Consider the following 12,188-nt stretch of genomic DNA (forward strand, 5'->3'; position numbering starts at 1 on the left):
CGAAGCAACCCTATTAGCGGATTAGCGGATTAGCGCTATTAGCGGCTTAGCGGCTTAGCGGCTATTAAAGGCTTAGCGGCTTAGCGGCTAAAAGGCTATTAGCGGCTTAGCGGCTTAGAAAAGGGGGGGGAGCGGGGGGGAAATCGCAAGACTCGCAAGACGTTTCCGTCTTGCAAAGCAAGCCCATAGGGAAAATCGTCTTGCGAAGCGCATCGAAAAATGGAAAACCCTTTCGTCTAGCAGGTTTTTCGTCTTGCGAGGCATTCGTCTTGCGGGGCACCACTGTATAAGCAGGCTGGCTGAACCCTTCAGCTCAGTTCTGCTCTGGCCTGTGAATAAACAAGAGCTGTTTGAAGAATCGCTGTGTCGTCTGATATGTTCACCCACAACTTAACAGAGATTACTCAAGCATGCAGAAAAGTCTCTGTACGCAGCTTATTTCCTAATCTAAGAAGCGTTTATTTTACAACAGCAATTAATCAGCAGCCGATTAATTGGCTGCTGATTGTAATTGATGCTGTAAAACAATAAAACTGTGACCAGAGCAACGTGCTTCGGGACCAGTCCTCCATTGAGCCTCAAAGGGGACGGTGTAGGACTCCTGGACTTCCGCCATCTTCTCCCCCAGGGCTTAGCCTACTCATGCTTAGTAGCTCCTAGCACCTGGTCCTGAAGAGGCGTCCTTCACCAGCGAGTTCCTCCTTCACCAGCGAGTTCCTCCTTCACCAGCGAGTTCCATTGCCCGCAGGCAGGTCCTCCAGCCGGCCTTTCTCCCACACAGATACAGCCACGCAGCTGACTCCGTAACCTGTGGAATTACACACACACGGGAACTGCAACAGAGACAGCCCCATGGATGTGATGGAGGCTCTGATGCCCCAGGCTGCTTCATCAAGTTGGCCCCTACTTGGATGTTGAAATCCCCCACTACAGGTCTAATGGTGGATGGCTGAAGAATCATTATGCGTAGTATGGCGTAATGGTAAGAGCGTTGGACTAGGACCCTGGAGAGCAGAGTTCGAATCCCCACTCAGCTGGGTGACCTTGGGCCAGTCACCATCTCATAGCCTAGCCTACCTCACAGGGTTGTTGTGAGGATGAAATGGGGAGGAGAAGAACCATGTTCACCACCTTGAGATCCTTGGAAGATAAATGCAATGAATAAATGAATAAACAGTGTTTCATGTGAACCAGTGCTATTTTTCTAGAAAAAGAGCTGCCGGAACTCACCCTGAGTGCCTCCCTTGTTCCCTTATAATGGCGAGTTCTGGAGAGTTCCAGCTCAAAAGAAGCCCTGATGTTAGGTATTTTTTATTATTTTGCGTAAGTTGTAGTGCAAAACATCTGGAAGGCCCCACGTTGGTAAATGCTGGTTTTGCTACATCCCAGGCCCATGTTTCCTTGGCCTCTTAACCCCTAACCATTCCTTCTTTTATCCCCACAGCTCCCCCCCTTTCTAGAGGGGTAATCCTCAGCATGTTGGTCATCCACCAGACCATGTGGAGATGATTTGGCGCCATGCAACCCCAGAGTCTTTTGTGGTAAGTTTTCAAAAACAATTGGCAGGATCAAGGAAGAGGCCTTAGCCTCTCCTGATACAGTGGTACCTCGGGTTACATCCGCTTCAGCTTACATACGCTTCAGGTTACAGACTCTGCTAACCCAGATATAGTGCTTCAGGTTAAGAACTTTGCTTCAGGATGAGAACAGAAATTGTGCTCCGGCGGTGCGGTGGCAGCGGGAGGTCCCATTAGCTAAAGTGGTGCTTCAGGTTAAGAACAGTTTCAGGTTAAGAACGGACCTCCAGAACAAATTAAGTACTTAACCCGAGGTACCACTGTATACTAGTCCAGGAATGGTGGCCGGAGAGGGAGAGGGAGGTTCTTTGGACCTCTCCTTATAGCATCACCATTATCTCCCCAGAACCAGGTGGCCTTAGTTCAATGCTTTCCAGCACTCAAAATCTGCGTTGCTCAAAAAGGCAATGAATGATAGAAAGCAAATTACTCAGAAAGCAATTTCCTTTCTATCATTCACTGCCTTTTTGAGCAACACAGATTTCCCTTTTTTAAAAGGTTTTTTTTGTCCTCGTGATTGCAGACGGGGGGAACGTTTCCGCAATCAGCCTCTTCCTGGCTATTCCATCCTCCTCGCCACCACCTTTTCAGTCTCCACTGAGCTGTAGAGTTTACCTATTAGCAACCTACGACTGGGACCCGCAAGAAATGTTGCAGTACGACATGCTGCAGAGGGACATGGGGAGCAGGTGGGGCTTGTCAACCTGGGAAGGTAGCTCATCTGGGAGAAGGAAAACTCTGATTCTCAACCTCCGCTGCCTTGCGGCTACACTCATTCGTGAGAAAGGTTTTGGGAGTAAACCCTCCATACCCCTGGCCTTGTGAGACATCTTCGGGAGAAGAAAAGGCTATGGAGTAAGCCCTACACAAACTCAGAGTGGAGTCCCTAAGGCGGTTGGATGGTGCCCTGTACACCTCCTTCCAGCAACTCCTGCAGCCAAACTGGTGCCAAACGTATTGCTCTGCTTTCCTTTGGGCCACGTCAGTGAGGCTGAGAGGGGGGTCTTGTCCTCTGGGCAGCCCAGGAACTCCATTGCCTAGGTTTGCACGGTGAAATAGTCACTTTGGTGGGCTCTGCAGCCACAGCAAGTGCTATGATTCTCCGCTAGTTTGACTTCACCCCTGGAGTCATACTCCATTGTCTCTCGGGAAAGTCCAATGCCAACATTCCCATTCTACTGTAAAGGAAGGAGGGTAAGATTTGGATGGCTTTAAAAGAGGACCAGGCAAGTAACAGATTTGCTCTGTCATGTATGTGACAGGTCTTCAGATATCTGAATATGGAAGTTTGGGTCTTCATTGCATGCTAGCTGAGAGATGCTTGAGAGTTCTTTTGAGCTTTCGCTTACTATATAACCCAAAGAATTTTTTCCTGTCCTTCTAGGTCTTTGTTCTGCTGCTGCTGTTTCTCACCCAATGTGAGTCAAGCAAGAATTGCGTCTTTCAACATGTTCCATTTGAGTCAACGAACAACACTCAGCTTTTTTTATCTAAAATTAAAGAACTGGTGAGTGTGCCCTCGAGTAGACTATATCAGCGCAGTGCTATTTTTCTAGAAAAATAGGTGCCCAAACTCACCATGAGCCTCCCTCAAATAGATGTTGAACAGCATTGGGGATGTGATAAAGTGTTGTAGGGACCATAGAGTTTAATTGTGAAGGGGCTGAGCCAGTCATCCCATGCTACCACCTGAAAGTGGCCCTGCAGGTAGAAATGCAACACTGCATCGCTCATGGGAGTTGTGGTCCAAAACATGGAGAATTGTGCCAGGGTGATGAAGGCTCATCTAGATAAATGTAGATCAGGGGTTGGCAACGTTTTCTGAGGCCGGTCCAGTCCACTCCCTGGCAGACCTCTCGTTGGGCCAGAGCATGCTCACCTGTGCATGCGCTCAGTGGCATAGCGTGGGGGGTGCAGGGGGGGCCGGGCGCACTGGGCGCAACATCAGGGGGGGCGCTCGCACTCGCAGCTCTCTGCCCGAGTGCTAAAATCCACGGGTTAGGGGGCGCAAATTACTTGCCTTGCCCCGGGTGCTGACAACCCACGCTACGCCACTGCATGCGCTCAAGCTATTTCCGGTGCTCTTCTGCGTCAGAAGAGCGCCGGAAATAGCGTGTGCATACACGTGGGCGCTCCTCTGAGGAGCATCCATGCGCATGCGCACACGCTATTTCCGGAAGTTGATCCCTGCAGTGAGAAAAAGAATGGCGCCATGAAAAAAAGCATGGAAGCCCCACACCGATCCACGGAACGGCCTTTGGCTGGTTCCAGGAAGCTCATGGGCCAGAACCAGCCCACGGGCCTTAGGTTGCCAACCTCTGACCTAGAGGGACCTTTAAAGCCTATTTAAAAACATTTCAGGGATAGACTTTTCTTGCTCTTTAATCCATCCTCTCGCCTCATTCAACCCAGGCCTGTCTCTTTCTCTCCTCAGAAGCAGTACCTGCTCCTCAATTACCCAGTAGATATGCCATCCAACCTGAAACTGGTAAAGTCTTAAAAAAAACCTGTTAACTAAGGAAACAACTAGACATATGTTACCTACCATGGTGTTGTTATGTTACTTGAAAGGACTGATCAGTTGCAATTATTATGATTCAGGGGCGAATTTTTGCATGGAGACAAAAATGTGTGTTGCCTCTCCTTTTACAAAAAGCAGAAGGAGTGGAAGGATTTGAAAGACAATTCCTCTTATGTCAATTGTGCTGCTGCCAGCCTGTGTGGGCAATTCTGAGTTAGATAGACCAAAAGTCTGACTTATCTACGCGGGTGGCGCTGTGGGTAAAACCTCAGTGCCTAGGACTTGCCGATCGTATGGCCAGCGGTTCGAATCCCCGTGGCGGGGTGAGCTCCTGTCGTTCGGTCCCAGCTCCTGCCCACCTAGCAGTTCAAAAGCACCCCTAAGTGCAAGTAGATAAATAGGTACCGCTGTATAGCGGAAAGGTAAACGGCGATTCCTTGCACTGCGCTGGTGCTGGCTTGCCAGAGCAGCTTCGTCACGCTGGCCACGTGACCCAGAAGTGTCTTCGGACAGCGCTGGCTCTTAAGCGAGATGAGCACGCAACCCCAGAGTCGGTCACTACTGGCCTATACAGGCAGGGGTACCTTTACCTTTACCTTTACACTTACCTTTTCTCTGTGCTTTCCAGGAAATGGTCCATGCTTTAAAACTCTGTATCCAGATGCCCTTTCCCACCCACCCCACTCCGGAGCTTTCCTTGGAAAAAGAACCCCCTGCTCTTTATAGCTGAATTGGAGCAAACAGCAATTGGGGGTGGGCGGAACCTGAATTGCTGTTTGTTGTGCTTCTGCTTCAAAGAGCAGGTTTTCACAGGGAAATGTCTGGATCAAAAAAAAAAGGAGTGCTTGGACACAGAGCTTTAAAGTGTGGATCTGAGCCTGGAAAATGTGGGTCAAAAGGTAAGTTTGGATGAGCCCCATGGCAGCTTTGTATGTTCTTAGTGGTTTCGATAAATAATACACCCCTGACTTTTTCCTAATCATGCATTCCTTCCTTATATCCCCCCCCCCCATAATTTCCCCCAGGATGGATTCTGCCAGGAATTATGGGAAGTTCATCTCATAAACAAAAAGCTGAAGCATCTGGCCAGCGTATCCGGGATAATCCTGGAGCGAATGTTCTTCAATATAATAGATCGCATAGCCTCCTTTAGTGAAGGATGTAACATTGAGGTAGGTCATGGGTGCTTTGGAAGGCAGCACAGGTCATCCCCCCCCCCCCCTCTTATTTATTCATCTAATATCTGCTTTGAACCTGACCAGTCCTAAACTTATGAGGAACGGCTAAGGGAGCTGGGCATGTTTAGCCTGGAGAAGAGGAGGTTAAGGGGTGATATGATAGCCATGTTCAAATATATAAAAGGATGTCACATAGAGGAGGGAGAAAGGTTGTTTTCTGCTGCTCCAGAGAAGCGGACACGGAGCAATGGATCCAAACTACAAGAAAGAAGATTCCGCCTAAACATTAGGAAGAACTTCCTGACAGTAAGAGCTGTTCGACAGTGGAATTTGCTGCCAAGGAGTGTGGTGGAGTCTCCTTCTTTGGAGGTCTTTAAGCAGAGGCTTGACAGCCATATGTCAGGAGTGCTCTGATGGTGTTTCCTGCTTGGCAGGGGGTTGGACTCGATGGCCCTTGTGGTCTCTTCCAACTCTATGATTCTATGATTCTAAACGCTAGCAATTATTTGTATTTGTTAAGGATATTTAAAAATAATTAAGTTACAATTTGGATCAGAATGAAATACCTCAAGGTGCTCCTCCCTCCAGATTAAGCCAGGCCCCTGCTCATGCCAGGTAGGAATGGGGAAGAATTTCAATTCAGTTCACATTGAAAGGTGAACTTACCTTCCAAAGCAAAAGACAAGCTGATACGCAGCCATGGGCCCCTAAGGTCAATGGAGAAATCCAGTCTTGCTTGCATTTTCTTTAAAACCTACCTAATTCAAACTTTTTTAACCTATTTGGCTCCAGAGTTAATGCCTGCAGTCAGCAGCATCAGTGGGAGTAAAGAACAGCTGAGGAAGAGGTTGATTTTCGGCAGGAAACTTCCACAAGGCCTGCGGCTGTTTTGTCTTCAAAACAGAAGTAGCCCCATTTAAGTGCCGCAACTTCACGTGTAATTTGGCCCCAGTTCCTAAGGTGTGGTGGCATGGCTTGTGGGCTCACTATACATCAGGACAAAGCTGCTGGGCTTGACTTTTTTCTCTTGCGCCTTAACAGGATAGTTGTGTCCGTTTTGTGGGGACAAACATCACTGAGTTCTTGAATCCGGTTCCTTACCACATCGGAAACCTGGCAGACAAGATGGAGAAACTCATCGAACTGAAAGAGTCTGCCGACTACAGTAATTGCACCATTATTCAGTGCCAACCAGGTAACATTCCAGGTGGTCAGGATGTCGGGGAGCAAGGCTGTGGAGATACAGAGGGGGATACATTTCTGCCATGGGGGGCTGACACAGTGGGACAATGCCATGGAGCTGCCCTCATAAAACTGGTGTCGCTGCTGCTTATCAAGGTGGTTCACTGGCATGGCAGGGGGGGTGGCAAACTTGGAGCAGAGCCAATCTGTGCCCACACAGCCCTGAGCTCCCCATCACCTTCCTACACCCCAACTCAGTCAGTGGCAGTGATGACAGTGTTAGGAAGGTGGCTTTGCAACCCTGCCCCACTGCCCCAGCCGCTCCTGTTCTCCGCTGGGTGAACAACTTGCCATGGTGTGTATGGAACTGTATGTGGTGAGCTGATCAAAGAGGATGGTTTCACCCCAGTGTCAACAATATGGGGAGGCAGAGAAAACGAGCGAAAGTCGCCTCGCTATCTTGGCAGAATACAAATGCTTTGCCTACTGAGTGGCTGCATGTATGCTCTGAAGGTTCGTTTCCACCAGAAATAATACTTAGCATCCATACAGTGCTTTGGAGATTTCAGAATGCTTCACAAACATTATCCCAGTAGCCATGACAACCAGGCCCAACGTCAACACTTCTGCCCCCCCCCCCAACTTCTAGGCCCACCTGGTCACAATAGGTCCTTGACATACTGCGCCACTCTGGGTAAATTTAAATAGCTGCCCTTGGTGGCCTCACTGCGGCTGCCACTGTAATTTCCCAGAATTCCCCAGACCAACATGACTTCAGGGGCATTGTGGGAAGTTTAAAATGGCAACTCGCAGCTGTTGGCAAGCAAGCTCAAGGGCGGAGGCCTAGCAGAGGGCATTTTGCCAGGGAGCCCCTCAAACCTGAATGCCCAGCTTGCAGTAAGGGGGAACTGAGGCAGAGAGAAAAGTCAGTTGCCTAAGCCTACTGAGTGAGTATGTGGCTGTGGTCTGATTTGAACTCAGGACTTCCCAACTTACAGCTCACACCCAGCTGTCAGTGTCACCAACTTTTGCAGCCCCAGGACTGCATGAAACCCTAGTTTTTACCACAGGGCCCACTTTATTTATTGAACAAACTTTATATACCTCTGGTTTGTATCAAAACCTCTCAAGTGGTTTACAATTTTATCTCTTTCTCCTGTCTCTTCCCCCCACCCTTTTTTCCCTGTCTTTCCCAAGGCATATCTACACTTGAGGACCCATACTAGTTTATCTCTCCCCCAAGAAATCATGGGAGTTTTAGTTTTGCAGAGGGAGAATTTAGACGCCCTGAGCAGCGTTCTCAGCACCTGCAATAAACTACAATTCCCATGATTGCTTCGGGTGGGGGAGTCCATGACAATTAAACCAGTGGACCATTGTTTAATAATTTGTGGTGTAGAGATGCTCTCACTCTTTCTCCTTGAGCCAGGTGTGGTGTAGTGGTTAAGAGCGGTAGTCTCGTAATCTGGGTAACCGGGTTCGCGTCTCCGCTCCTCCACATGCAGCTGCTGGGTGACCTTGGGCCAGTCACACTTCTCTGAAGTCTCTCAGCCCCACTCACCTCACAGAGGGTTTGTTGTGGGGGAGGAAGGGAAAGGAGAATGTTAGCCGCTTTGAGACTCCTGAAGGGGAGTGAAAGGTGGGATATCAAATCCAAACTCTTCTTCATCTTCTTCTTCTTCTCCCCATTGACTTTCTCCCCGTTTTTCTTTCTCTCCCCTTAAAAAACAAAACAAAATATTGTGGTGCCAATCACCTGATGTCAGGCCACCATCGGCTTCTTGTGAAACCAATGCAATATTCTGCATCTGTTGTCATAAAAAGGTGGTTCAGCAAGACTCTGGGGGTATCCTCTCAATATTATCCGCTCTCTGCCCCTCGCTTGTTACCAGGCATTCAATCTGCCCCTATAGGTCAGTCTCTCTCTGTACTGCAGACTCTTTTACCGAAAACGTTACACAGACCAATGATACAGGCCACTCGTCTGAGCAAACCCCACTTCAGAGATCTCACTGGGGACCATTTCTACTTCTGCTTCTCATTCCCATTTCCTGCTTTCTACTCATCATGACACGTCCATTAAGGAACCTATTTCAGGTAAGCAAGAAGCCTTTTCAAAAAGCTCTGGGATATTATATTCTGGGCACTCACTGAGCCATGGCTGACAAGGATCTGGTGGGAATTGCAATCCCAAGTTTCTAAAGGGCCCGAGGTTGGGAAATACTGTCCTAGGTAAGGACTGGGGGTGTTCCGATTCAGTTTGTCTTTAAAGGCAAACCTATTCGATTCGTTGTTTCTGAAGCAATCTGAGAACCCAAACATGGCCGTCCTCTGACATTTGCGCTTCCCCAAATTTTGCAATTCTCCGGCCCAGCAAATGTGTACGAAAATCCATACACTGGGGTAAACCATCCCTAAAAATGCATATATTGGTGAAAATAACATACAAAAATGCAGTGTTTCCCAGACTTAACAATAATCACATGCCCCTTTTGAGAGTTTACCTCTTCTCAGACAAAGATAATTTGGGGGTAGTTTTAATAATGCAGTTTTATCTAGGCTAGAGTCGCAGGGGGGGGGGCGACCCACACAGCATCCCTTTGATCAATCATCCCAGGATAGGTAACCACAGAATCCTGTCACTCTCGCATGGGCCCAACCCTCACCTTTCAACCCCAGGTGTGACATTGGCTCCACCATCACCAGTAGTACTATTATCTCCTCCACCCACACCAGTCAATTTGAGATGTAATCATAGCTCCATATTTCATCCCCTAGAGGCTCCCAAGGTTTCAGGAAATGCCCGTTTGAGCCTTCAGAGCACCTTTGGGGAATAAAGGTAAGGGTAAGACTTCCCTGTATTTCTGTATTTCTGTGGCAAAAGGCGCATAGAAATAAATCTCTTGAAAAATAATTTCTTTTGGGGGAAATTGCTTTGCAAAAACGTACATTCGATAAAATCGCATACAAAGATTAAATTTGCACTAAAATGCCGGTGAGTTTTCACGAGGACTTTTAAATATTTTTTTTAATGAAACTGTAAACCGATGAGGATATGCGGTGAACTGAACGTAAGTTTAGAAAAATGAGAAACTGAGAAAAAGCCCCCAAATGGACAGATTTCATCCATTCCTACGGAGGAACAACCAATTACATAAACTCTACGCTTGAACTCTGAAACGTTACTTGCCTGGCAAACGTTTACAGCCACCTGAGTGAGAAGTAGACTCCAGGGCAAGCTTCAGGGTCTTACCTAGTGGGGAATATTGCAAAATGACCAAATGATTTGTGTTTTTTTGCAACCTCCTCACTCCTGGCTTCTCTTCTGCCCAGGCCCCAACCAATGTTTTTTTTATTGTCATCTTATCTTCCTCCCGCAGCATCTTCAGGCATGAATGGGACGGTGTCCTTTTGCTCCCACGCCATCAACAGCAGTACATGCCCCGTTCCCACTGTTTTCTCCCTGGAGGACTGGACTTCCATAGCTATTGGGGGGAGACAGGCAGTGGGGAGAGAGACTCATCTGCAGCATCCCTCTGAGGAGGAGCTGTGTGGGCATCAGTTCTGGATTCTGCCACTGGGTGTTGCTGCACCGCCATTTTTATATTGAGAAGCGCGAGAGGAGAAAGACATGGACAGTTGTTGTTTTTTAATATATATATGTACATATATTATTTTGTATAAATAAAAATAAAATACAAATAAACAAAAATGTTTAGTAGCCATGTGAACGTATCATTTACCTAGCCTGCTCAGGGAAGGGCAGGTGGCCTTTTTGAATTTCTCACAAAGTACCACAGAGTTCTTAATGTAGCGTCGCTCAGGCTCATGGGGGAAATTTAAAATGGTGGCCAGAGGGTCACTGATATAGGTGGAGCAGGAACCTGGAGCAGGAACCTCTAGGCTTACATGGCCTTACCTCACTTGAACAATAAAGTATTCTCGCCCTTCAAAGGTTTATTTTAGCATAAGCTTTTGTGGACCAGCTTCAGGAAATGCATGGAGAATATCATCCCTGATGAAGTGAGCTCTTGCCCCATTTAAACCTGGCACCACGATAAATCTGTGAGACTTTGTGGAGGGCCACCAAGGCTCTATATTTATATTTTATATCTATATTTATTTTTGCTGTTGGAGATTTGACCTCTGGAATCCGTGTGAGTGAAGGGAGAGTTCTCTCTAAAGAGGAAAAACTGCTTGCTCCCACTATGGGCAGCAATCACCTCAGCCCCGTCGTCTCTGACAGAGAGCAGTAACTTTTTCTCTTTTGTTGTGACGTAGATGCCCAAACCGCCCCAAAGGCGAGAGGGTTCCCCAGTTAAAGGCCACCGGCGGCTGTTGCGTGTGAGTAGGCCTGAATTGTGCCATACTGGTATTATTTATTTATTCTGAGCTTTTGTACCCAGCTCTTCAGCCAAAAGAAGGCTCCCAGAGCGGAGTCCCTGTCCCACGACATGCAAGGTAAAAAGGATGGGGAGGGAAGAGGGGAAAACATGAATTGGGCACCAGATGGATCTGCAGAAGAAGGAGCTCTACATGAGCCTGTGGCCCTCCAGAAGTCACTTCCATCATCCACGACCTTTCGCCATGTTACCAGGGAGGGACTGATGGGAGCTGGGACCATATCTGGAGGCCCACAAATTCCCCGTGCCCAGACTGCAGCTTCCTGTGGGGCAAGCGCCCATACAGTGGTACCTCGGGTTAAGAACTTCATTCGTTCTGGAGGTCCGTTCTTAACCTGAAACTGTTCTTAACCTGAGGTACCACTTTAGCTAATGGAGCCTCCTGCTGCTGCCACATGATTTCTGTTCTCCTCCTGAAGCAAAGTTCTTAACCCGAGGTACTATTTCTGGGTTAGAGTCTGTAACCTGAAGCGTCTGTAACCCGAGGTACCACTGTATTGAGCAGGCCCAGAGGGTCAGATGTAGGGCTAGGGTTCAAAGCCCACTTGGCCATAAGCTCACTGAGAGGCGCTGGGCCAGTCACTCTCTCTGCCGCTGTCTCTCAGCCTAGCCTACCTCCTTGCCTAGCTGCCTGCCTACCTCACAGGGCTGTTGGGTGAGGCTGGCATATCTTTATTTAAAAGCAAATGCTGAAGGGGGGGGGGGGACTCACACACAAATGTGCCTGCACATTTTGCCTTATATATCAGGTTTTATAAATGCTCTAAACTCTCCCCTTTGAAAAAAAGAAGAAGAAAGGACTTGGGAATATGGGGTTATAGGTGCCCATGCTTCTAGAATGGTTTGCAACTTTCCTGTATTCCTTGGAGAAAGTCACTTTGCAGAGCCTTCATCAGCATTAAATATATGTTCTGCGTTTACCAGTGTAGTACTGGTAGTAAAACAGTTCCGCCATATTCTCTCTGGGGTACTGTGTAACTCTAAAGCTCTCCCCCCCCCTTTTTTTTTATTTTTTTACGCTGGTCATCAGTTTAACCTTCTATTAACATGTGGGGCCGGCCCAAGATTTTCTGTCCTATTACAAGCAATGATCTGTCTTCAAGGAGGTAACAATACCTACGTTTTAAAAACGAAATCAAGTTACTGAAGCGGCAAGCAGTTCGAGGTGAGTTAAGACAGCAAAACGTCAGTGGTTTGAATGACACTAAATCTCTCTCTGTGGGACAGATGGCATTTGCTAACAGATCCCCCCCCCCCAAAAAAAACCCCACATTGCCTGCAAAACTGCAGTAGGACCAAGTCTGTATTTCATAAAATAAATTCTTCA

At 47.8% G+C, this 12,188-nt stretch overlaps 1 protein-coding gene across 3 annotated transcripts; it reads left to right on the forward strand.

Annotated features, from left to right (window-relative positions):
- Positions 1-708: 708 nt before the first annotated feature.
- Positions 709-11,297, forward strand: FLT3LG (fms related receptor tyrosine kinase 3 ligand). Of its 3 annotated transcripts, none has more exons than XR_003703481.2 (8): positions 710-1,541; positions 2,962-3,084; positions 4,012-4,065; positions 5,124-5,270; positions 6,318-6,471; positions 8,372-8,555; positions 9,237-9,297; positions 9,839-9,858. XR_003703481.2 is itself a non-coding variant. In XM_028703700.2 (8 exons), exons 1-7 carry the CDS (start codon positions 1,506-1,508, stop codon positions 9,267-9,269), a joined length of 708 nt encoding a protein of 235 aa, XP_028559533.2. In that variant the 5' UTR covers positions 716-1,505; the 3' UTR covers positions 9,270-9,297; positions 9,839-10,161. The 3 variants fall into 3 exon arrangements, 2 of the variants coding, with proteins under 2 accessions (XP_028559535.2, XP_028559533.2); XM_028703700.2 differs by having other exon boundaries at positions 716-1,541; positions 8,395-8,555; positions 9,839-10,161; XM_028703702.2 differs by lacking the exon at positions 8,372-8,555 and having other exon boundaries at positions 709-1,541; positions 9,839-11,297.
- Positions 11,298-12,188: the final 891 nt, after the last annotated feature.

Source organism: Podarcis muralis, chromosome 13 (genome assembly GCF_964188315.1).
Source record: "Podarcis muralis chromosome 13, rPodMur119.hap1.1, whole genome shotgun sequence".
NCBI lineage: Eukaryota > Metazoa > Chordata > Lepidosauria > Squamata > Lacertidae > Podarcis > Podarcis muralis.